This window comes from Falco punctatus (genome assembly GCF_963210335.1).
Source record: "Falco punctatus genome assembly, chromosome: 1".
Classification (NCBI taxonomy): domain Eukaryota; kingdom Metazoa; phylum Chordata; class Aves; order Falconiformes; family Falconidae; genus Falco; species Falco punctatus.
Genome location: NC_137580.1, coordinates 11,326,653 through 11,339,792, shown reverse-complemented (window position 1 = coordinate 11,339,792; position 13,140 = coordinate 11,326,653). Strand labels below are relative to the sequence as shown.

Below are 13,140 nucleotides of genomic sequence, written 5' to 3'. Positions count from 1 at the left end.
GTTTATTTGTTCCGTACACAAAGCCCCCATTCAGAGTGGCAAACCCCACCCTGGCCTCTGTGGGACAGAGGGTTCATTGACCTACTTAATGAACTAATCTCAAAGAAGCTGAAGAACTAACATGAATATTGGCTTTATTTAAAACAGAAACAAGTTGTTTTCTGGCAGGAAGTGAAGAGGACAAACACGGACTAACACGTGTCTGCTTAATAGGTGGAACATGCAAATGACACCCTGTGTAAATTGGCTCTGAGCTTAAAAGGAGCACGGGCTGTTTCCAGGCTGAGCCCACCCAAGCCCAACAGACCGTGCAAGCAAGTTAGGACCCGCGTTGGCCAAATGTTAAATGCATTGGTACAATGTGCAGCATGATCTGTTGTACAGACAAGGAAGTCCTGCCTGTAACCAAAATTCCCCTGCAAAGAAAGACCTCAGATAGAATTTGTAACCCTGTCAGAAGACCCTGATCTCTAGATGTAGTAAAAACCGAATTCACTTAAGCATTGCATTTTTAGCTTTAACTTTAATAGTAGTAGTTTTCTAGCTGTGAAGTAATGTCTATACAAAAAAAAAATAAATTTAAAAAATATCTTTTTTATCAGACAGCTTTGCTAGGTCATTTTCCAGATCTCAGGACATGAAGAACTGTGTAATCTGGTCCAGCAAAAGATACTCTTTCTCTGAATAGACTTGTTACAGTTATTTTTTCTGTATTTTTTTATGCCATGGGTGTTGTTAATTCCCTGCGTGACTTAATTAAAGTAAAAATCACATGCAAAGATTACTTAAGGTCTTGCTGAGGCTGTGTGTTTAGCATGTATTAAAACACAATTTCATTTCATTCTGAACCTCAACAGGAGAGGCTGGCAAGAGAAAACCCATCATTGGGTTTTTTTTTTTTAATATGGCTGTAAGAATTCCTTGAAGTACATTTTCGGGTAAGCTGAAGAACAGCAGATAAAAGCTGCCACATTTTTGTGAAGCCCCAAACAAAGCAAATGAACAAGGATGGAATTTGTCGTATGTGGTACAGCTTTAATGGGCTTGTACAGGTTAGGTGGTTTTGACAACTGTAGTTTTCGTCTTTAAAGTGCTGCAGCATAAAAGCACGCAGGGAGCAGAGCTGAAAAGAGTTCATATATGTTGCTGATCTTAACTTTATGTGATGTGGTATTTACAAACTTTATTCCTGTTTTCATCTGGCTTCCCAGACTCTTCTAAAAGGGCTGCCTACGTCTATTGAATGTGGTACACTTCTCTATCGATGGGGCCCACCTGTGGAGCTAAGAATCCGCTGGCTTTGTGACTGGGTGATGGCTCATTAAGCATCAGTAGCAGATGGTGGATGGGTGAAGAAGGCTTCTGGCAGGTCCTCATCCCTGTAGCGTGCTGCTGCCTGCTCCGTGGTGGCAGAGGCCAGGCGTTGTGTTGGCAGCAGCCTTGGGGAGCTTTGTGAGAGCTGGAAATGCCACCAGTGCTTGCTCCAAAGGGGACCGAAGCCCTTCTACATGAACTAATGTAGCAACATGATGACAATTTGGGTTTTATTTTAGTCAGTGTAAATGCACCGAAGCATGAAATAAGCCTCATGCATTGAAAGCATGAAGTGGTCTGTATTTAAGGCAATGCAGAAATGAGCTTTCATTGTATTAGTAGTACACAGCCACACTGCACCAGTGGTGAAAAGCCAGGGCTAAGCCATCCTCCGCATTTTTTATTGAAGGTGTTGGGAGTATTATTGAGGAAAACTCTTAATCTGCAATTCCTGCTTCCAAATTTTGGCCAGTGATTGCTTTGCCCGTGGCTAAGGAGAGGTAACACAGTTTTCAGGCTTTTCTTTAGTGGCTGAGCCAGGCATCTCTAAGGCTGAAAGGAGCCGATCGTCATCTGATAAGAAGCAAAGGTGTCAGAAGGCTTTCACGTAACTGTGCAGTCAGGCTGGCTGGGGAGCCGTGGTAGCTGGCGTGACACAGCATTTTGTTGTCCCTGTTCACAGGATACGGACGGATAGTGAAATGTGCTGATAGCTAATAGTTTGTTCAGTGGTTTTACACGTAAATGTGACTGTATATATGTACAGTTGGGTTAACCGCAAGTCTAGCTGAATGAATTAAAACAAAATTGCTTGAAAAAAAATGGCTCAAATATATCGAGTAGTCGTGATACCATGGCAGCTCCATTGTTTAGCTTATAAGTGTTTTGAAAGGTATTTCTGGATATCTCCTGTGATGTCACGGTTGAATTCTCACAGGTGCCCTCTGCTATGCTGAACTAGGAACCTGCATTAAGAAATCTGGTGGCCACTACACCTATATCCTGGAGGCCTTTGGCCCGTTACCTGCTTTTGTGAGAGTCTGGGTTGAATTACTCATCATTCGGTAAGTGGATCATGGCTTTTCTGCATTCCTTTTCTGATGGCAATACACTTTTTGATCATAAAAAAATTATCACCATTACATGATGGGCAAAACTAAGCAAATGTACCTTGATCCATTAACTGTGTTCTTTTAGTATGGTTGCTTCAGAGAATTTAACAGTGCTGTTTCGCTCGCCAGCATTGAAACATTCATGAAGACATCTATGCATGCATGGGGGAAAAAAAATGATTCTAAGAAAACTGCCTGCAGCACAAGTTTAGCTCCTTGCTTTAATTTTGCTAAGCTTACTGTATCCAATCATGTCACTAATGATGCTAATACCCATACCTATATATAGTATCATGGAAGAGAGAAAGTTACCTTTACATTTTCTCAGCCTTGGCACTAGCTTTTGGAGTGGTTGCTCTTGTCTGTGGATAGAGGAATAACTCTCGGTGGAAGCTATTGCCCAGTAGTTTTCAGATTTGTGGGCGCCAGATACTCTTTATATGACAGCTCAGGTCCCTATTTTTTGTTTTTGTAGGGTACTGGAGAACTTAATTCTTCATTACTATGAAAAGCACTAGCTGGCCAAATAAAGCAACATGAAGTCCATACATATCTAAAATTCCCAAAGTATTGTTTTGGTGTGTAAGCCTGTCACTTATACAGCCCTTGACATCGTAGAGGTGAATTACAGTATGAAGATGCCAAATCCATCACAAATAAATTTTCATCGTGTAAATGGATCTTTGTATCAAACTGAAAGATGGCCTTTAAAATTTTCAAATTTCTTTTTTTTTTTTTTTTTTGGTATTGCTGAGGCTGGAGAGCTGCTCATATGTACAGCAGGGCAACTCACTTATGCAAAAAGACTTCGGGAATGCTGCATTCCTGCTGCAGGCTAGTTAGCACTCCTTTTCCCTCTTCCGCAATCAGCAAATTAGTCACCAAAGCACAAGCTTCATTTCAAATCACAACTATGTTTACATAATATTGACAAGTTCTAGCATAGACTGTCTAAAAGCACTGACACTGCTGAGTCATTATGAATCCATAAATTCTTATCTTATTTCCGGAGGAAATAATTGTGTAGGTCAGATGGTCCCTTACATCCTCCCCACCCATACGCAAACTTTAACTGCTTGATTTCCATCAAATGTGATGAAAGAGCAGATGTCTTAACTGTATTAAATTTTTACCAAAAAGGAAGGCCAGACAGAGAAATTAGACCTCTGTTTTCACAGTGAGAAGTGCAGTGCTGCAAACGCAGCTCTATCATTGCACATCACAAAATCAACAGAACAGAGCAGTGTTAGAAATCCCCCTCTTAACCTGCACCTTGCTAGGCAGGGAGACCTCACCGACCTAGGCACAGACACCCGCAAGAAACCAGGTTTCGTAAGTTCCTCTCCTCGCTAATTTTTTTTTTTTTTTTTTTTTTTTTTTACATATGACAGTGTCCTAGGAGTGTCATGAAAACACTCTTAGTCATCATGATCTGCCCCACACCCAGAAAATAATCATCTTGCACGGGAAGAAACATCAGTGGATTCTTTAATTGTCAAATTTGAGAGGCAGCAAGGGAAGCATACTTGTTATAACTTGCGATGATCAGAGCAGTGCTGCCGAAACTCTGTGTAGAATTTTATATCGGACTCCTGCACCAGTAAACTAATTGGCTGCTGCTATCAAAGAAGCTGAGACCTAATATGTATCTAGGAGGTTTTTTTGGTAGGTGAAGTTGCACCTAAGCTTCTCAGTGAAGCCGTTTTTTTTTCTCTGAATGGTTGCAAGATTATCACACCCATGGGCTTGTGGAGCAGCTGCAACCAAAATTAACATTTCCGGCTCTTATATATCTTTTCAGCCACTATTTTACAGTTAGGAGACACTTAAACTCTGCCCACATACTGATGAAACTGTGCCAGCCTCACGTGCTGCTTAGATGTGCCTTACACTGTGCTGCTCCTCATCCAGTGTAAGTAGGAACTTTTCTCCCCAAAAGTCAGGTTGCAGGTTTATTACTACCTCTAAAAAAAAAAAAAAAAAAAAAAAAGAGAGAGAGAGAGAAAAAGGAAAACATTTTTTTTTGTTCTCAAACAAATAAAGACGGCGGTGTGAATGCATTGCACTGCTCAGCTATGGCAGTTGCTAGACACAGGTTGGGTGAGACTGTGCTGCCACGCGCCTGGCTCGCCTGTGGCATGTGCTGGGCCACTGTACCTGCTCCTTTCCCAGGGGATTTTTGTGCTCCTTGCCCTTCAATGAAAGCTGCTAATGTGCTTTTCTGCCTGCTCCTGAACACACAGCTCTTAGGGGGCTGCCAGCCTGTCTGCAGTCAAAAGGAAAATACCCCATTCCTTCAAAAAACATAAACCGTTCCTTTTAAAAACAGTGGTATGGATAGCAGAGACCGCCTCTTTAAAAAGGCCTTTCTTAAAATGCGAGGGTAAAATCCAAGGAGCTGGGATTGAAGAAAACTGTTTGGGAAAGCTCCAAAGATCTGATCTTTCATCTGATCTAGGACGCTTCAAACTACTTTTGGCAGGCTGCAGCATTTAGAAGCTGGAAGCTTGGTGATGATCTTATGAAAATTAGAAATATCGCACCAAGGTAAAGTCAGTAAATGCCTGTAAATCCAATGCAGAGGACGCGCAGTCCCTGGGCGAAGGCAAGAGTTGCAAAGACAGTTGTTGGCCAGTGAAAGGAACAGTCCTCATGCGTGGGGGACGCGCAGGCAGCAGCCCTCACTTGTCCACACAGAAACTTTCTGAGGAAGATGCTTCTGTTCTTTACTGTTCTGCAGTTGGACCCAGTGCAATGTGTGACATTTTGGTTGAGTCACAACGCTAAGAAAGTGGGTTTTGTTTCCAGGGTGAAACTCTCTCGTGGAAAATTCTTTTATCACTTGATGGAGAATAATAACTTCTCTGCGGAATTTTTATGCTGTTCCATAGCATTTTTAGCAACTACATTTTTATTAAAATTCTGTGAGGTGGGGCATTATTTTATTGAATGCTGTAGAGTTTTTCACAAGAAATTTGCATGGACTCTTGTTTGACTCAAAAATCCTTTCAGACAGAGTCATATGCCCTTTTGTCCTTGTTGTGAGTGAGCATGTGACGAAGCACAGATGCTACCAGTTGTGCTAGGAAGGGTGAAAGTGTCCTCCTAAACCAAACGTGAACAGACCACTGGAACTGTACTATGCAGGCAGTGTCTGAACTGAGGCACAGGGCAGTTTGCTGTAAATGTGTGTCAGTGCTAAGGCTTCTGGCAAACATTTAGCTTGTCTCAAAGAGAAAGGCTGTACAAATATTATGACTGTTCCAAGTTTGCAAATGCAACCAACACCTGCATGCCCTTCTTCACATTTCTTGGTTTCATGGTAGGTGCTTTCTGTACTTTGAGGATTTTTGCTCTGACTTGCAGTGCTATGAAGTTGTTAGTCAATAACAGGAAGAAATTCTGTTTGCATTTTAGGAAATCCCATTTTCATTCATTTTTTGCTTTGTCTCAGGTTTTAATAACAGATGGGTAGGTTTTGGATACATATTTAAGTAAAGCAGAATTCTCAGCTTGATTGAAATTCATTTACTTCTCTCTCTGAGGGGTGAGAGATATCCAGCCACTAAAATTCAGTCTTCAAAAACATTTCCTCAGGGTTTTGCGCTTATATTCTAATTCTGGACATGTCCACTTCAAGCGAGTGAATGAAGATTTCTATTGATACTTATCCTCTCTGTTTACGGCTGCTTCACAACATGGAATTTGTAAGAGCGATCCTGGTAAGAAGCGTTGCTGCCAAGTTCAGAAATGCTGAGCAAAGTTAAACTGCTTGTGGTTTCCTACCACATTCAGAAATCATGGCACATGGCAGCATAGTTACAAGCAGGCATTAAAATTAAGTACGGTTCACAGTTCTGTGATAGTAAAGTTGCAGCATGATCCCATGAGAATATTATCTATGTACTATTGCAGATTAATTTTGTGATTTATTTTTGTTGTTGTTTTTACTCTAGCCCTGCTGCCACAGCAGTGATATCGTTGGCATTTGGACGTTACATTTTGGAACCTTTCTTTATGCAATGTGAAATCCCAGAACTTGCAATTAAACTTATTACAGCTGTTGGCATCAGTAAGTATCCAATTTTAGGTTTCAGGAAAGGGTAAAGATGATGTAAACTGAAAAAAAAAAAAAAAAAAAAAGTAACTGCACACTGAACAGGTAGTTGTTTCATGTGAAGCATTACAAAATGACTGTGCATCCAATGCCAAGGGCATCGACATGACTTTTTGCCTGAGTACGTGTGTTTGTGAACATACGCGGTAGTAAAAAGAATAGCTGACTTTATTAATGGCAGGGAAAATCTATTGCCAAGGCTGATTCTGTTGCCACTTGAATTAATGGCAGAACTCTCATTACTTTTGTGGAAGCAATTTCAGTCCCTAAGAGGTGGTGAGCCAGTGCCAGAGATATGGAAGAATGATTACCTGATTTTAAGTGCTTTGCTCTACCTCTATTTTAGGAGGCAATTGAGTGCCAAGTATGATGCCATGAAGAAATGTAGTTCTCTTGAGTGGAGCACAGGCAACATGAGATCATCCCTAGTCCCACTCTGTCATCCCCAGCAATAAAACTTATTGAGGCACTTGTGGTTCAGGAAGCAGGAACCCAGCTGATGAAATCCGGGAGCAGGGTGTCCAGCTTGGTGAAAACACATGTCTGTTACCAGCAGCTTGTCCTACTCTTGCTAACTTTGCAATTAGCATAAAGGGACAATTTAGGGCTACAGAGAACCAGTAGATGCTGGTGGAAGGAGGGAGGCTACCCATGCCTGGGCTGCTGTGGGAGGCTGCGTGAAACTGGGAGGCAGGGATGGTGATGTGAAGGGACTCGGGAGCAGTGTGCCTGTAGTGCTAGAGGTTTGTTTCCAGTTCTTTCTGGTCGCTGGTGATGATGCTCCTTGCACACACATTCCCCTTCAGCTGTGCTGGGAGGAGAGCACAGAGTAGACCTGAGTAATTAGTAACAGATTGTTCCTTTCAATTTAGTCCAGTGCACCTATGAGGAACAAAAGGATGGGAAAAAGGAATTAAGACATGCAGATGATCAAAGGCATGCAGGAGACCCCTTTGGTTTTGCACAATAATAGGTTCAGATGGCTTTTCCTTTCTTTGGGGTAGGGAGTTTGATTGGCATTGAAATTTCCAGTCTTCAGGTTACTGTGGCTTTTTGTAGGAGCTCTCTTGATAAGAGTTCCCCTCTGCCAGGAGTGTTAAAAAATATCAGTATGTGACCACATTTCTTTCTAACTTAATTACGCACAAACTATAGGTTTCATAGAAATAATTGAATTAAGGGCTTGAATTTTGAGGTCAATGACTTTTTATAGCTACATCTGTCTAAAATATTTCAGTGTGAGATAAGGGTGAAACAGATGTTCAGTAACTCCAAGGTCACTGAGACAGAAGGAGTGTTAAGTGAGGACTCCATCAAAGCATTTTGTTAAGTGCGTGTGATTCAAGCACAATAAGTGAACAATTTGAAATAGGTTTTTATTGCTTTTAATTTAATTGAAAATCTGTGTGATAAGCCAGGGCTTCACAAAGTAATTAAACAAAGAAGTAGTATTGCAGTGGGAGGGTGGAGTTATGCCGAAATAATTACAGCCTAAAGGCAGAGCGGAGTTCGCAGCAGACTGCTCCTATGGCGAGAGCGGGTCTGTACAGCACAGGTAGCATGGGCTGTCATTTCACTGAAAGAAGGGATTCTCATAGAGAGTTTGTAGTGGTGGACGGGACAATGCTGCGGAAAACAGTGACATGTCAGACTGAGGCTTTATCTTTATTCTTTGCAGTATTCTCCACAGCTGAGCTTTATTTGTAGCCGTTTTTGATCACATGCTACTCTGAAGCTGAGGGATCTCAGAATGTTTGTCTGTAATTCTTGTATGGCAAGAATTAGCTGTTGTGGTGGTAATTGTTATGAATGTTTTGTGTTGTGCGCGTAAGCAGAGTAACAGGTAAGATTAAGGTGGCGTTGAGCTGAACAGACACATTGGAGCCCTGAAGATCTTATAATTCACTTGAATGGTGCCAACGGTAGTGTTTGCTTCCAGTGAAAATGTTGAGTTAATCAGAAAGGGAACTGACGTGCCTTTTGTCATCTTACCCACCCCTGGTCCCTTCTCCCTCCTGTGCCTGATGACAGAGCGCTCACCGCCTATCTGCCTGTGTTGTGTGTGGGAAAGGGCGGTGGGAAGCACCATGAAGTTCTGTCCTTGGGTGAGACTTTGTTCTGTAGTTTTACCTTGTCATTTCTGATCATACTAGAAAGGGCAGAAAGAGATTTTGAAGAATGTCCAGGTAATCCCCTGCCCCCAAACGCAATCGGCGTATCTAAACAATTTCTGGCAGATGTTTGTCTAAACTGGTCATGAAACCTCTGGTGAGGGAGTTTCTGCAGCCTCATCTAATAGTGTAGCCCAGATTTTTCTATCCTTGTCACAGGACACTTTTTTTTTACTTCTTTTTTTCCTCTCTCTCCCCACCTAAACCTCCCTTTCTGCAGTTTAAGCCTATTATTAAAAGGTCGCGTGAGATGCACAAAACCAGGATTATGATGGGGAGTGGCAAATACTGTTGTTCCTCTACCCAGCTGCAAAGAGGTACTTCTCATAGAGGGGCTACAGCCCATTCTGCTCCTCACCATTCCCACTCAGTGTCTCTGTGGTGACAAAGGAATGATGGTGCCGTGGAGATCATGTGAGAGCTAAAATGGAACTATTGGAGATGGTGACCTTTGAAAAAAATCAACTAACTCTTGGTTCATTATTTATAGGAAAAAAAGCATCTGCTGGGCACAAAATTCCCCTCAAAATCACATCTGTTTTGAAGAATTTTGAACAACCTGCAGAAGGAAATTTTCTGTTTCACAATATGGTGCTTTCATTTAATTTTTTTTTTTTTTTTAATAAAAACAACCTTTCAAGTCCAAACATTTCAATGGCTCAGTAGAGAGAGGGGTGCTTGTGTGGAGGTTCTCTTCAGATACCCCAGCTTTCTGAACCTCTGAAATGAAGGCTGCCTGTTCATTTCAAACTTAGAAATCACTTTAATTCACTTGATATTTCTCAAGTGAATCCTTGCAAGGAGAAAAACCTTGGCAAATACTGGGTATGCATATCTGAGTCTATCTGTCAGTCTGCCATAAAATTTTTCTCAACTCGGTTTAACTGTACCTGAGAGAAGAACAGAGATTTCGAAGATATCTAGTTACTACAATTTTTATGAAAATAAGTGGTCAGGTAAAGGAGAGAGAACCTGGATGTGTCTTGGCATAGGGAGGGACAGCTGAAGAAGATGCAAACAGGAGACGAGGCCTTCAAACAGCCCCAGGGCACAAAGCAGAAGGGATGCTGTGAGCCTTTGTTCTGATGCTGAAGATGTTTTTTTTTTAGGAGAAAGGGTTAAAAATTCATGTCTGTCTGGAAAGGAAAGCTGGTAGACTCCTCCATATTCATTGTTTCTTCCAATAAAGAAACATCCTATCCCCATGCCCATCAGCTTTGCAAAGCATAGTGATAGACAGTGCAAACCCCACCTATACTCATATACCGCTTGATTTGAATCTTTTAGTTCTTCTCCTAATGGTAAACTTAAATGTATTGGTAACAGGGAGGGATATACTGTGCTGTGCAAAGGCATTGAACTGTACTATCAATGTGTAACCTGAACAGATACACACTCTTAACTGAGCCTGTTAGAATCTTTTCGCTTGGTCTCCATATCAAAAAGCAGATAAACAGGTTTCGGCTATTAAAAACTGTGAGACTGAAAGTAGATTGCCAACTTGCACATGTTTTTAAAGTTTTTGCACTCATTCAAGCATATTTTGGGTGTTTTATGGTACAATGGTGTATAATTTCCCCTCTTTTTGGGAGGTCTGCCAAAAAAATGCTCAAATACCCCAAACTATGGCTGTTAAAGACAACGTTATGCTTGAAAACCAAGGTCAGCTGTGCAGATCTATCGGTGCTTGCTGGCAAACACTCCAGCCCAGAGTTTTATTGCCCAAAATTGGGTGTGTATGTGTATCTATAGTCAGTTGAGGTTTTTTTTTTTCTTTTCCTCTCCATCATGGCAGATGTTACAGGCATCACTGTACCGCTGACAGTTTTCAGACAAGCAGTTTGAATGAAGACAACTCTTGGCTTACTGGGATAGCAAAAGCTGCTATGATGGGTGCTTTGTGCCTCTGGTGACTTTGTTTTAATTGACGCATTAGGATCTGCAAATTGAGGGTATTTTTTGCTTTGTGTGAATGCCTTGACCCTAAAAACCTGACAAGTTAGGGGAGGGCAGTTTTCTCAGTTTCCCGCTGAGGCGATGGTACATATATTCTTGAAAAGTAGGCCAGGATGTAATGCTTACTGCTGCTTCTCCCATTAGATTTCATTATCCATCTATAGCTGTGGCTGTGTGAAGGAAAGAGGCTGTGAAAAGCAACACGACCGGCGTTACCATTGTGTTTGATTGTTCATGAACCCCGTTTTGTTCTCCTTCCATACTCCCCTTGGTTAGGATTCATCTTGCTTTTAGTTAGGTGTTTAGTCTAAGGTAATTGTCTATGCTCCCCATAGAGTTGCTGGAGAAAGAGGGAAAGAGACACTTCCTGAAGGCAACTCATCTCATTTGAGATAGGCATCTGAAAGAGGTGTTATTATTCATTCTCTGGAGGTAACTATCTCTTCATTGAGGATGCAGCCACATTAGATGCTTGACTTTTAGTTAGCAAAGTTAGATGTGAGTCTTCCTTTCACTGTCCTTTTTTCGGCGGAGTTGCTGCTTCCTTCTGATCTTTGCTGTGATCCTGTATCAAAGCACCTGCAATCAGTTTCTTAAAGTATCTCCATAAGGCCCTATTCATAGAAGAGAGGTGTTGGATAATGACCTAGTCCCAAGGTATAATTTCCTTCTTGAATCCTGGCACAGTTGTCATTCTTTTGCTGCTCTTTAGCAGCTTTCTTCATGACTCCTCGGTTGCCTTTCACTATCCAGCCGCTAACACCAGCAGTATGTGATATATATATATATATATATATATATATGTGTGACGGCAGTAAAAGCCCCACATCCCTATGCTGTCTGTTACACATACAGAACTGGTAAGACTAAATATTATAAGAAGACTGTAAATTCTTATAGCCTATTAAGTCCAATAAAAAGGCATACAAAAAAAATACCAGATTTGTCTCAGATATTCTAAGAACTCGAGTCTCAGCCCCGCAACGTGAACTACTATATTTGTGTAGTCGTCCAGCTCTGCAAGGGACTTACTGTTATGGAGGACCACCAAAACTAACAGCATGTGCACTGGGCTGGCTGCAGGTATAGCGTCCTTTCAGCTTCCCAATTAAATGAAGGGCCTCGCATCTGTTTTGTTTTCTCTATTTAACTAGAAAGCCTCCGATGAAATATTTGGCTGGCTCGGACTCACGGTTGGGGATGGAGAAGGTTTTAACAGAGCCTGCTTGCTTTAACGCGGCAAGTGGGCTGCCTTCATGAAAATACCGGCCTGCATGGTTTTTTCAAGCTGGTGTAACTCTTAGCAGAGCTGGGGCTTGTGATTTGTGTTTGGCTGGCCAGCAAGGAAGGTTACGAGTTTCCATGTGAGCTGACGTTAGTGTTCGGACTAGCGTGCCATCCGGTGACATTCTCATATGCCCATCAGGAAGGTGAAACGGATGAATTAGAAGGCCTGGAGGAAGGGTCTCTGCAGGGAGGATGCTCACGTTACGTGTTCTAACCTGTGTAAGGAAACAGACGGATTGCTGCAGTCAGCTTGAACTCTGAATAAGCTGGATGTCAAACTGCAGGCACTTCCTTACACATAGAACTCTTCCTTGACATCTTCTTGTGGCCTGGTCCCTGCCTGGGCTTCATCTCCTGGGAAAGAAAAGTACTATATTCTGAACTTCCTAGGAAATTTGATATAAACCAGTGCTTGTTCATGGCACTGCATTTTCTTTATAACTAAACACTATTATCAAAGGAATATTTAAAATATATTTTGCTTAAATGGCACTTGTTAACCTTCCTGGTAATCAAGCCCTAGGAAAAGAGGGGGAGCCTCAATCAGTGTTAATATTCAGCAGCAATCTAAAGGGATCTTTCAACACTTAAAGGAGTGAAGATGTGTCAGGTTAGTATTGAGATAATAGAGTAATGAATCAGACCTCTGGGATTTTCTGTTTCCTGCCAAGTATAGGCAGACACAGAAGTAATAAAGCAAAAAATATATATTTGGATCTCCAGTGATACTTTGCAGAAGTCCAGGTGATTTCTTTGTGACTTAGAAAAGAATGCCTCATTTCTGAAATGTGGTGAAATGCAGAACTGGAGAAACATTTTGACCTTTAAGACCTTTTTCTGGTGAAAAATTCACATTAAGTGATGTTGTGAGTTTATGTTGACTTTGATAAATCATTCATTTTAGAGTGGGGCCTTCTCTTTCCAGAGAAAATATTTTAAAGAACATATATTTTTTCTAGAATTTTTATTTAAATAAAAATCTCTAAAAAAATAGATTGGAATCCAGATTACTTGGAATTTTGTCCCTTTTCCATTAAACCGAAAATATTTTTTGTTTAAACAGAGGAGAATTTTTTATGATATATTTTGTCGCTTTGCTGGTGAACAGAATCTGTATAAAAGACTCGGGATAAATCAGTGGGTTTTGCTGCCAGAAAGCTTGTACATGCCAGATTTACAATTC

The 13,140-nt window shown here is 41.3% G+C and overlaps 1 protein-coding gene across 7 annotated transcripts in view; it reads left to right on the top strand.

Annotated features, from left to right (window-relative positions):
• The window catches only part of SLC7A11 (solute carrier family 7 member 11), a 176,322-nt gene that overhangs the window by 116,241 nt on the left and 46,941 nt on the right, over window positions 1–13,140 (top strand). For 6 of the 7 annotated variants that reach the window (XM_080403016.1, XM_080403015.1, XM_080403014.1 and 3 more), the window contains 2 exons: window positions 2,252–2,378; window positions 6,383–6,498. In XM_080403016.1, coding sequence (XP_080259142.1) covers window positions 2,252–2,378; window positions 6,383–6,498 — 243 coding nt within the window. The remainder of the gene's footprint in view (window positions 1–2,251; window positions 2,379–6,382; window positions 6,499–13,140) is intronic. The other variant, XM_080403012.1, reaches the window with a different exon arrangement.